The sequence below is a fragment of the Canis lupus genome, chromosome 7 (assembly GCF_011100685.1).
Source record: "Canis lupus familiaris isolate Mischka breed German Shepherd chromosome 7, alternate assembly UU_Cfam_GSD_1.0, whole genome shotgun sequence".
Classification (NCBI taxonomy): Eukaryota; Metazoa; Chordata; class Mammalia; order Carnivora; family Canidae; genus Canis; species Canis lupus.
Genome location: NC_049228.1, coordinates 8,636,846 through 8,650,050, shown reverse-complemented (window position 1 = coordinate 8,650,050; position 13,205 = coordinate 8,636,846). Strand labels below are relative to the sequence as shown.

General features: G+C 34.9%; 1 protein-coding gene across 4 annotated transcripts in view; it reads right to left on the bottom strand.

Moving 5' to 3' along the window:
* Positions 1-13,205, bottom strand: part of SYT14 (synaptotagmin 14) — a 210,311-nt gene that overhangs the window by 10,150 nt on the left and 186,956 nt on the right. For all 4 annotated transcript variants that reach the window (XM_038542053.1, XM_038542052.1, XM_038542054.1 and 1 more), the window contains one exon: positions 3,028-3,217. In XM_038542053.1, the coding sequence (XP_038397981.1) occupies positions 3,028-3,217 (190 nt within the window). The remainder of the gene's footprint in view (positions 1-3,027; positions 3,218-13,205) is intronic.

Below are 13,205 nucleotides of genomic sequence, written 5' to 3'. Positions count from 1 at the left end.
AATTGATGTGATGTTTAGTGTACAAAGTGAAACATAACAGTTCATTGGCTGATTATTTGGGAGATAAACCCTCTCTTCAAACAAATGTATTTTCAAGTTCTTTAGACTCATGCAAATGATCTTCAGCATGGTGATCCATCATGTGTACTTCATATCAAAATTTCAATTAATTTTAATGAAAATTGCAATATTTCTCATGAAATATCTATTGTATGAATCAAAATACAATAAATGAAAAATAAAACCTTTAATTTAAAAAGTTTTGCTTATTTTATACGTACTCTGTATACCATCATCCATAATCAGAGATAAATTCTAAGTTAGTTTTATTTAAAGTACCACAGATAATAAATGTGCATTTTTTTTTGGAAACCAACATGGTGGACAGCTTCACTGCTGGCAAGTTTTAGGGTATTTTGTTTTTGCATGAAAAGACAACATCCAATTAGCCTCTACAGGAACTCACCTCGGATTATATAAACCTGTCCACCTATCAAGTGTTTTAGACAACAGAACAGTCCATCTGACAACAGGGGGTGGAAAGCAGTAAAAGAAATAATGACCAGATGTCAATTGTTGGGTGAAAGAGGGTCAAAGGTTAGAATTAAAGAGGAAACACTGTTCACTGGAGTGGAAGAACACAAAACTTTAGCATTTTAATTCAGGTAGAGGGGTTGAACAAAAGGGGTGTTGGGTAAATTTCATGGAATGAGAATTTTTAAGGTCATTGTGTAATCTTAGACAAAAATTACACTGTTTTAAAGGGGGAACATCTTTATAATGATATCTTCTTGGTCTAAAGCACATTGAACATAGAATCATGCAAATTATCAGACTATAAAAGACTGAATAAAAGTTATCACAGGGTTACTATTATGCAAAGTATTGAAGTTTATCCATGCAATATTAAGGTTTTCAAACACTTCCATTACTTTTCAATGTAATATAAAATTAAGTTAAACAAAATAAAATAGGACTATCGAAATTTTTGCTCTGGTGTGTTCCCACTGTTTCTTTGGATTATTTAGTCAGTAACACAGTTCAAGGCCTAGAACAATCTCATAGAATATATATAGCATAAGACAGATTGATGAAACTGCATTATATTTTACTTTATAAATACTCCACTTCATACAATTAATTTTAATGTCGACTTATATTTACCTACAAGCTGCCTCCCAGCTAACACCATTAACAACCCTGATATTGAAGATCTAATTCTAAAATATGGGAAATTGCTCTGACTTACTCTTTAACCTGAAAACACCTGCTCGAAGTCTTGTGGATGCTAATCTCTCAACCTGTTTATTATTCACCCTGCCTCCACTGCCCCCTCCCTTCATTTTAGTTCTGCTTTCTCTGTTTCTATCAGAGTGGGTACAAGCAAAGACAGGAAGGCAAACAAATCATTCCATTCTGCTATTTTTTTTTTTTTAGCATCTCAAGTTAAATATTTGTCAAAAAATTAAACCACTAGCTAAAGCAGGAATGGCAAACTGATAGCTGTTGGCAGGATGTATCCCCACAAGATATTTTGTTTATCTGTTATAGTGTTCAAAAGTTTTGAATCTGAATGTCTTGAGGCAGGTTATGCACTTGTCACATGCCTCCCCACACTCTTTATCTTTCACCTGCCAAGTTTATTCATTGAAGTTACTTCCCAGGTCATTTGAGTTTGCATTCTATGTACCAATAAAGAGAACCCAGGTCCCACTTCCAAAGCTGCTTATTCTAATAATTGGTTCTTTCCTCCCTCTGAATTCTTCCTTCTGAAAGGAGAAAGGGGACAATAATAAGTCCATCTTTCTTTTATGCATCTTTATCTGATTTGAGTCTCACAGTCACAACCTTAATTTGACTTATGAGAAAACAGACTTAGGGGAGTTAGGTTACTCATCCAAGGGTAGAAAGATAAACATAATTTTGGCCTTCTGACTTTGAATTCAGGAATAGATACACTCTATGATATCTGTAAGAAGCATGGTTTCCAATATTACTTAGGGAAAACCAAATATATTTTTGTGACTTTTCACTTGAATTAAAAAGACAATGTTGAGGATATTTGGAGGTAAATAATTTAATTCAAGGGTGGAAGAATTTTCCCTTCATTCAATAATTATTGGAGACTCAGAGTAAAAAGATGGCCTTAAGAGAAATCTTTAAGCAAATTTAAGGTGGCTACTACTACTATGCAAGGTTTCCTTTCAACTCTTTAGTTTGGGGACTAACATCTTTAATTTCAGAGATGTATAAAGAAGCTGCTACATTCTCAGCTTATTTCTTTAGATACCGACCAACAGTGTTGGGGTCTACTGAGTGACAATCTCTCTGCACTCCCATAATCCGGCCCCACCTCCATGAGCAGGAAGAGAGATAAGGAGAGAGGAGTGACAGGCATATAGACCAGGGCACAGATTTACCATCTCACTCTTTTCTTGCATCTAGGGGAAATGTCAAACTATTCCTTATTTTGTTTGTCCTGGTAAAGGAAAAGCCAAACTATTTAAGAAAAGACTCTGCTGGCAGTACTGATGTATAATATTAAAGGAGGAAAATCGTGAAGAAATAGTTTTTTCTTAAATTTCTTAATGGAGAAAAGAGAAAAAGTACAGAAATATTAACATTAGTTCATAGTACTGCATACAGACAGAAAACATAACATCATTCTTCTGCTGACACCAATAGCCATACATATTCCTGACCATATCTGTGGAATACTACTAACTTTAAAAAACCCTTTTAACTTTTTCTAGCATTGGAAGATAATGGCTCTGATAGGGATAATTTATTTGGCAGACACTATGAAAAATTAAAAGTCTTGTCATCTTACAATTAATATTTTGAATTTCAAATCTGTCTACTTCCCAAATGACTGGGAATAGAAAACATGAAACAGATTAGCTGATGATTATACCATTTCATTTTGATCGGTTAAGACTAAATGATAGTATTGAGGTCCCTAACACTGAGAGTCCCATAAGTGCAGAAAACATAGGAATTAAAAATTTTTTTTTTTTTTTCACTCACTGGGTGGTCTGTTTGCTGCCAAGTTTTTGAAGTGGCTGCCTTTTATCACTTCAGCGGATAGTCTTCCAGTTGTGGCATTATAAAGCAGGCCAATGAGAATTTCTGGAACTGAGCCATGTTCAAGAGACTGACATGAGGATGTACTTTCACTACAGGACATTTCTGACACGCTCATTTGGGAGTCACAGCCCTGTAATCAAGAATGAAATCTTTATAGTGTTTTGTAAAAAAGATATTTTAAGAGATACATCGTTAATGCTGTGTTATTAGAATTAGGTAAATCACGATAAAGACAAGAGCTGCAAGCGAAATTCCCAAAACACTAGATTAGATATGTTGTTCTTAGTGTACGTTAGTCCCTGGATTTCTTTTCATTCTACAGCAGTCAAAGAAATAACAGGACATGAGAAGGTTGTGTAAATCCCTACACATTTATATACAAATCAGAGAGGATAAATTTCTTAAACTCATAGGTGTTAATGAACTATTTTTGGAATGTGAAAAATTGTCGTTTAAAGAGTTACTTTTAAAGATTGACACAGACTTAGACTCAAATACAAGAAGTGTAAATGTCTTAACTGTATCTTTAATGACAAAGATTGGTAAACTTTGATTAAATAAACAAGAAAAAACTATCTGCTATTTATAAGTCAATATATGTAAAACACTGAGAAATAGAAAGTTGAAAAGGTGGGAAGTTATCATACAATTAATAACCACAAGAAAATTGTAGCTACATTAGTATCACTCAAGGTTAGCTTTAAGGCAATAACCATTACTAGAGATGAAGAGGTAAAAACTCAATTTGAACTTGCAACTTACCAGGAAGATAAAATAGGTCCAAATTTGCATGTATTTAGTAACAGGGGCTCAAAATATAGAAAGCAGAAATTGCCAGAAGTAGAAAGAGAAACAGGCAAATCTACAACCACTGGGGATGATTTTAGCATACTTTCTTTTAGCAACTGACCAAACAAACAGACAATTACAGTAAGTATGCAGAAGATTTGACTACCACAATAAGCAAAACTGACCTAATGGTAATTGTAGAACACCATACCCCACAACTATGAAATATACATCTTCTCAGGCATGCAGTGTTATTTTCACAAATTTACAAAAATAAAGCAAATAGCAAGGATTTTCAAATGGCAGAAATCATTCAGAATAGGTCTTTTAATAAGCTAGAAATCAAAACTACCTTTTAGTAAAGAAGAAAGTCCCTATATATTTGGAAATAACCCATGGTAACTAAATGATAATGAAAACAAGTTATCTGAAAAGAGTAATAAAAATAGATAAATGTTAGAGAGTCTAAGAAGAAAGAGAAGGCACGAATAATGAATATCAGGAATGAAAAAGGAGACATCACTACATATGCTATAGACCACAAAAACAAAAAAGGATAGTAAAAACAACTTTCTTCCAACAAATTTGAAATTCTGATGAAATGGACAGATTCCTAGAAAACTGTAACTAACCAATATGCACACAAGAAGAAACAGAATATCTGAATAGTGTTACTGAAGAGATTGAATTTATAATTAAAAACCTTCCAAAACAAACAAAAAACAAAACTAAAAAACTTTAGCTAGAGGGCTTGACTAGTGAATTCTAATGAATACTGCAAGTCTTATGAAAGCTCTTCTAGATAGCAGGGAAAGAGGGGAAACACAAACACTCTCCAGTTTAAGAATCTAGCAAAACCTAAAAGCCAAAGCCTGACAAGGACATTATAAAAAAAAATTACAGAATTTTCTCATTCATGAACTTAGATTTAAAACCCTAAATAAATGATTGGCAAACCAAATCTAGCAAAATGTAACATCGTACTCAATAGAAATTTTTTTGAATGTTCCCCCTTTGAAATTGGGGATGTGACAATGGTGCCAAATATAACTTATAGTCAACACTGTAGTTGAGATTCTAGCTGGTGAAGATCCTAGCCTTACTAAACACAATAAAATAAAGTAAAACAAAACAAAATGTATAATGATTTGGAAGGGAAGGAAGTAGATAAAACTGTCCTTATGTGCAGATTATGTAATTATGTACAAAAGAAATCTAAACAAGTTCATAGATGAATTACAATTGCAAAAAAAGGTAAACATTTTAATTCCATACATTGCTATATACCAGCAACAAATCTGAAAATAAAATTTATTCAAAAATAGCATTTGGGGTGTCTTGTTGGCTCAGTCGGTCAAGTGTGCGACTCCTGGTCTCAGGATCATGAGTTCAAGTCCCACACTGGGTATGGGACTTTATTTTTTAAAATAAAAATTGAAAAAAAATTTATTTTTTAATTTTCTTAAAAACTTTTTAATTAGCATTTATTAGAGCATAAGATATAAAATATCTAGGAATAAATGTACAAATGATATGTGAGGTCTCTACACAGAAAACTTTGAATAGAGGCAAACTAAGAAGTGCTACACAGAAATACTATGGTAATGTATTAGAAAGCCCAATTTTGTTTTTTTGTTTTTATTATTTCTTTAATTTTTAAAATATTTTATTTATTTATTCATGACAGACAGAGAGAGGCAGAGACACAGGCAGAGGGAGAAGCGGGTTCCGTGCAAAGAGCCTGATGTGGAACTCAATCCCGGGACTTTGGGATCAAGCCCTGAGCTGCCTTCAGGCATCCCTAGAAAGCCCAATTTTGTAATATTCTCTCCAAATTGACCTATAGATTAAATGGAATAACAGTCAGAATCTCAACAGATTTCTTTGTGGAGCTTGACAAGCGAATCCTGAAGTGCTCATGGTCTATACATACAACACAGTATTATTTAGCCTTAGAAAAAGAAGGAAATCCTGCCATATGTGACAATATGGATGAACCTGGAGGACGTGATGCTGAGTGAAATAAGCTAGGCACAGACAAATACTGAATGATTCCACTTATATGAGATATCTAAAATAGCCACACTCACAGAAGCACAGAGCAGAATATTGGTTGCCAAAGGGTGGGGGTAGGGGAAAATGGGGAGATACTGTTCAATGAGTATAGTCACAGTTATGTTAGACGAATCAGTTCTAGAGGTCTGCTGTACCATGTAGTGCCTGTAATTAACAATATTGTATTGTACACTTAAACATTTGTTAAATCACAAGACATCACATTAAATGTTTTTACCACAATAAAATAAAATAAAATAAAATAAAATAAAATAAAATAACACAGTAGAATGCACTGTTCTACTGAGTATCAAAATTTATCATAAAGCTACATTATTTAAGATGAGACAAAAAACAATGCAAAATACACTAACAGAACAGAAAGCCTACAAATCAACCTTGATACACACAGACCCTTAATTTATAACATGGGTGGAACTACAAAGCAGTGGGAAAAGTATCAACTTTTTAATGAATAGTGCTAAGACAACTGGTTGGTTATCCAACCAGAAATAAATGAAAGTTAACCCCTACCTCAAAACATACTAAAAAGTCAATTCTGAATCTAAATAATAAAAAGCAAAATGATAGAGCTATATGTTAACATAAGGGATTATATTCACAATCTCAGGGTAGGGAAAGAATTCCTAAAGAGGACAGAAAAGCATTAATCATAAAGGAAAAACTTGGTGAACCTGAAAACATTAAAATTAAGAATTTCTGAGCTTCAGCAGAAATGTTTAGGATGGTGAAAAGGCAAACAACTGGGTGCGAGAGAGGAGTACAACACATATAGTGCACAATCAGCTCAAATCCAGGATACATAAAGAACACTTATAAATCAAATAAGAAAAAGACAACACAATATAAAAAGAGCGAGACATTTGAACCAGCAATTTCACAGAAGAGCAGCCAATAGATATATGAAAGGTTGTTTAAGTTTATTAGTAATCAGGGAAATGGAAATTAAAACCAAGAGGTATCACTACACAAAACACAGGCTAAAACAGTAGTGTGGCGAGGACACAGAATAATGGGAACTTGCATGATTCCTCTGGTAGCAGAGTAATACAGCTTTAAAAAATGTTAAAAATACACATACCTTATGACCTGTCAGTATATACCCATCAGAAATTTGTGCAACGTTTGTCAAAAGACATACAAAAGAATGTCCACAGCAGTATTATTCACAAGAGCCCCCAAACAGCAGAATGGATAATTTGTGGTGAGTTCATACAGTACAGCAATGATACTGTATGTGCTATACAGCAATGAAAACTAATTATAACTACATTTACAAACATGACTTCGAGTAAAAAATGTTGGACCTAAAAGGATACTTGGTTGTATTAACTCCATTTATTTAAATTTCAAGGACAGCAACCCCAACAAAAAACCCAAAAATCAAAGACCAGACAAAACTTAACCATAGTGTCTCAAATGTGTAAATAGGTGGTTAAACTGTAAATCAATCAAGAAAGTTGATTAATGTAAAAGTCAAAATTCTGATTAAGTCTAGGGATGAGGGAGAGAAGATACAGTGATTGGGAAGGGCATGATGGGGGTATCTGGGGGTATTGGTCATGTTTTATTTCTTGACCTGGATTGACATTACATGGGTTGTACATTTCTGTTTTTCATACTTTTCTAATGCACACTGGATTTCAAAAGATAAAAGGCTTAATGAAAGAATTATGTAATACAAGGATACAATATATACACAAATTAATGTGTGGTGATAAAAATACATATTTAGAACTTTCTTTGAAGATTCCTAAGGGAATTAACTCCACGAGTTAAAAAAAAAAAAAGATAACATTATTTTTTATAATGGGTTTTTAGATTTAAAACATTTTAGATGTAGATTTTTCAGATTTAAAAAAATCTAAAAATGTTTTCTACAAATCTTCGAGTCTACTGTTGGCTGTACAAGTGGTTAAGGAGAATAAATGCATACCTGGGAACTGAATTAACTCACTGGACAAGTATTCAGAGGGATAACATCTCATATTTTCAAATCTAACTCTCAATTACAGAGGAGAAAGCCAAAAGGAATATACATCTTATATTCCTAAATCATGGGTATACAAAACACATAGTTTGGTATGTTTTCATGACAGTTGGAGGAGAAAACATAATTTTAGTAAGTTTCAATTAGGATATATCATCACTTATGAAAATAGTGTCAAAAACATGCTCAAGCACATTTGGTGCATTTGCTACATTAGGCCATTATACTAGCAGCATCTGTTAGAATATTGTGAAATACATTTTTCATAATACAGTATTTTTCACATTAACCTACTGTCAGATAATAACACGTGAATCTAGTATTTTCTTATTAACATAGAGGTCATACTGCCAATTTTGCGACACAAAGTGATATACCAAGAAAGTCCTGGGAAAGGCCTTTCTTGCTTCTAAGGAAAACAGCCAACTTCTGTTCTCACTTTACTGCTGCAAAAATGTCCTTGTCTCGAAGCCCAACAAAAAAGCAAGAGTGATACGATCCTTGGTGATCACATTCTATTTCAGGAAGCCCTGCTGAAATATAGTAGTGTTTAAGAGACAAACAAAACACAAAACACAGAACACTATTGTCTAAAATAATTCCTTCTGAATTTATTTGGCACCTTAGAAAAAGTGCCAAGCTTGTGGCCTTCCCACCACCATTGGTGGAATGCCCATCCGAGATGGGCAGAGGGGTGGCACCCCGAGGAGATCCCGGAGTGCAAGAGGAACAGTGCAGAATAACTATAGAAATAGACCAACTGCAGGAAAGGCAAATTAAATACAGATCCTATATACCCGAGTGGCATCTTTCCTCTGACTGGTCCTCAGGGCATGCTGCTCCATTAGGTGTATGCTCAGGAATGTCTCCTCTCTCTGCAGACCCCATCATTAATTTATAACTGGGGCTTGCCTAGGTTGCAGTAACTGTGGGTGATTAACCCAAAGTCAAACAAATCCCAATCATAATTAGGTCTACTTAAAGGAATAGTCCCAAAGGCTCCCCAAAGTAAAAGTATATCTTCTTTCCATCTAACATAGGTGTTTTTTAAAATTTCTTTTTAATACTTCCTCTCCTCCTCCCCCGCGACCCCCCCTCCACTGCACCCCCCCCTCCCCCAGTCCTCTGCCCCAGGGTGGAGGATTATAAGCAATTCTGTGAAAACAGAAAGAAGTCTATTGAATTTTTCAGAGAAATGAGTAAACTCTATATAATGTTTACCACAAGCATTATTAATGGTTATGACACACATTACATGTCCTTAATGTTGCTAATAGGTTAAAATTAGGTGGAAACTTGCAAATATAGAGGGAAAAAACTGTAAGATCAAAAATACAATATAATTCCTATTAAGGAAATGTACTAGGCTTTTTATGAATACTAAATTGATTCCACCTTACTTGTAACCACTTATAGCCAGTATTTTTAAGGTAAAGCTGCTGAGCTGTGCAATGATAATTACTATAAATTTGAATAATTTGTTGAATTTATTTTCACTGTGGCTGGAAGATATTCTCTGGTTTTTAATGTAATTTACACATGAAATGCTTCTATTACATTCTTCTGGAAATGGGGTGATGAGGACGCAGAGGTGCTGTAGTGTGACAAGAGGGAAGTCACCTGCTGCATTGTTGAAGCAGTGGTGCCAGGGCCCCTTCCCAGCCCCAAGGTAATCAACTTCATCAGGCTAGGGAAGGAGGAGATAAGCAGAGGCAGTTTCGGGGAAGTGTCACTGCTCCAAATCTTGCCCCACTTCCGCCTCCACTCCCTCCCCCATCCAGTGTAAAGGAGAAGCGTTCTGTATGTTAGTAGGGGTAAAGATACCAAATGACCCCAAAGGATAACTTGCGAGTGAGCCGGGGGTGGGTGGACAGCTTAAATTTCATAGTGTTGGAATCAGGATCCTTTCAGTTGCAAGTGCCAGAGCATCCAACTAGGTTAAGTGGCACAAGGGAATTTATTGGCTTCCATAACACAACAGTTAAGTGAGGAGATGGCTTCAGGTACTCATTGATCCACACCTTAACCCAGGCCACTAGGAACTAGTTCTCCTTGTCCATTTTACTAATGTGTTACCCAAATTTGGCTTTATTCTCAGATAGACTCTTTCCTCCTAGTTGCCAGATGGTTTTCAGTAGCTCTGAGTGTTGTAGGAACGAGGAAGATAGCATCCTGACCGCTTCAAAGCAGAACTCCAGACTTACAAGTCATGGCCCATGAGATTTAATTCTAGGGCTTTGGAATAAAGTCAGTTCAGAAGTACAGAGGTGGGTTGGTCTCCCAAGCAAAATCTGGAGGCTGTGGCCACAAGGAGAAGGTGTGTGTGCTAGGTCATTCATCCCTGCTTTTCCTCCCTTCGGCCTTCTGTGAGGGCTGTCACCCACATTCCTGAGGACCACTCATGATGCTGCTGTGGCCTGTGGCTACTTCCCTCATGCTCTTTGCTGGCTGGGGTCTGCAATCATCAGCCTTGTGAGAGCCAAGGAGGAGGAAAAGATGGTTCAGCAAAAGGGACTGCTATGTTACTATACTCCTGGGGCACAGCTCTGACATTCAGGATAGGTGATGGAGAGTGAAAGAAAAAGTAGTAAATTCTCCTTTTCTCTTTCACAAAGTCATCTCATATTAACACTGAAAATGCATTGATAAGGTTTGAGATATAAGAAAAATTAATTGTAGGGACGCCTGGGTGGCTCAGCGGTTTGGTGCCTGCCTTCAACCCAGGGTGTGATCCTGGAGTCCTGGGATCGAGTCCCACATTGGGCTCCCTGCATGGAGCTTGCTTCTCCCTCTGCCTGTGTCTCTGTCTCTGTCTCTCTCTCTCTGGGTCTCTCATGAATGAATAAATAAAATCTTTTTTAAAAAAAGAAAAATTGATTGTAAAACAAATAAAAGTAAAATATTTTATATTTTCAGTACTTGATGACAGCATCACATAGAAATGGTCATGCAAAATTCCTGCTTTAAGATGCATATATAGGTATATACACATATGCACATATATGCATATGTTATTTTTCTTGCTGTGGTCAATTGGAACATGTTTAATTTGACATTCTTGTATATATGCTTGTAAGACTGGTTTATAAAGTTCATAGATTTTTCTCATGCTCTCGGATAACTCCACTGCCATATAAACTATTTCAGAGGATTCAAAGGAAAAGTACTCGGCTTCTCTTTTGAGACTCGTATAATTTTGACACCGACTAGACAAGAAGAACATAAGAAAATTATAAGCCAATCTCACTTATAAACATATATGCAGAAATCCCAAATTAGACAGTTAAGTTGAATTGAGCAAAAAAATATATACACTTATGCACATATACATATGTAACCATATACATATATACATACATATATGTTTTTCATCAAATAGGCATTATTTTGGGAGAGCTATTTGTTCACTGAAGTTGGGTAAAACTTGCCTCTGAAACTCAACCATCTTTTTTTCTTTTTCTCTTTCTTTTATGAGAATCTTTTTTGACGACTGATTGAATTTCTTAATGGTAACAAGTCTTTTCATGTTTTCTATGATTCCTAGATCACTTTTTAGAAATTTGTATTTTTCAAAAAAATTGCCCATTTCAAAAAGTCTTCAAGTTTGTTTTCCTAGAGTTATTCTCCTTATGATTTTAAATTTCCACTGATGGGCACCTGGGTGGCTCAGGCAAGTAAGCACTCAACTCTTGATTTTGGCTTAGGTCATGATGTCAGGGTTGTGATATCAAGCTTTGTTAGGGCTCCAGGCTCAGTGTGGAGTCTGCTTGAGATTCTCTACCTCCCCCTCTGCTTCTCACTCCCCACCACCTGTTTGTGTGCATGCACACATGATCTCTCTCAATTAAACAAAATTTTCAAAAAAATAAAAATAAAAATTCCACTGAATTGTGATTATGTCCTCCTTTTCACTTAACATATTGCTTATTTTTCTTTCATGATAAATACTTCCAGGTGTTTACCTATTATATTAGTAATTTCAAAAAAACAACTTTTGTTTTTGTTAAACCTCTTTACTATTTTTCTTTCAATAATTCTTCATTTCAAACTTCTTTAGGTGGAAGAATTTGCACCTTCTTCTTATCTTCTTATCTTCTTACAAATATATTTAAGGCTACACATTTCCCTCTAATACTGTTATAGATGTAACACACAAATTTAATAGTGTTTTCATTTGTTTGATTCTAACTATTTCTCATTTCCATTATGTTTTTTCCTCTGAGTTAATTTAGAAAGTTTTTTTTTTTTTTTTGTTTGAGTATCCAAATATACAGATTTGGGGGATGGGAGTGGTAAGAGACTGCCTTGTTTACCTTACCTTCTAATATGCTACTTCTTATTAGCTAAATAGTTCTAGCTAAATAGGCCTCCTTCCTGTTCCTTTTAACAACACACATACTCTGGGCTCTCAGGATTGGCTCTTCCATCTGCTTGCAATGTTCTTTCCCCAGATATGCACATAAGTAACTACTCCTTTCTTCCAAATCCCTTATTCACATGTTATACTCCCAATAAGCTTTATCCTACCTCTCATTTAAAACTATACCTTCCTGAGACCAAAAGTGACATTATAAAGGCAGGAAACACAAAAACAGTAAAAATGAATATTTCTGTAAAAATCAATTGAAGAACTCACACACACAAAAAATATAAAGTATAATAACATATACCTAAATCATGGGGAGAAAAGGAGAGAAGACTGGGTTCAAACTTGAACGACCACCAACTTTATATAAACTGCTATTTGCAGAAGAGGTTATATATAAACCTAAAGGTAGCCATTTATCAGAACCCACTAACAAACATGTAAATAAAGAAAAATAAATCCAAATATATTACTAAAGAAAATCAGCAAAACATGAGAGAAAGATAAGAAAAGATGAGTGAAAATCTCCAGCAAAAATGACAAGTAATAAAATTTCAATAATACATATATCTATTAATAATTACTCTGAATGTAAATGAACTAAATGCCCAATCAAAAGACACAGGGTGTCAGAATGGATAAAAAAACCAAGATCCATCTATATGCTGCCTATAAGAGATTCATTTTAGCCCTAAAGACACCTCAGATTGAAAGTGAGGGGATGGAGAAACATCAATCATGCAAATGGATGTCAAAAGAAAGCCAGGGCTGCAATATTTATATTGGACAAACTAGACTTTAAAACAAAGACTATAACAAGAGACAAAGATACTACTTCATATAGGTAGGTGACAATCCAACAAGAAAATATGACAATTGTAAATATCTATGTACCCA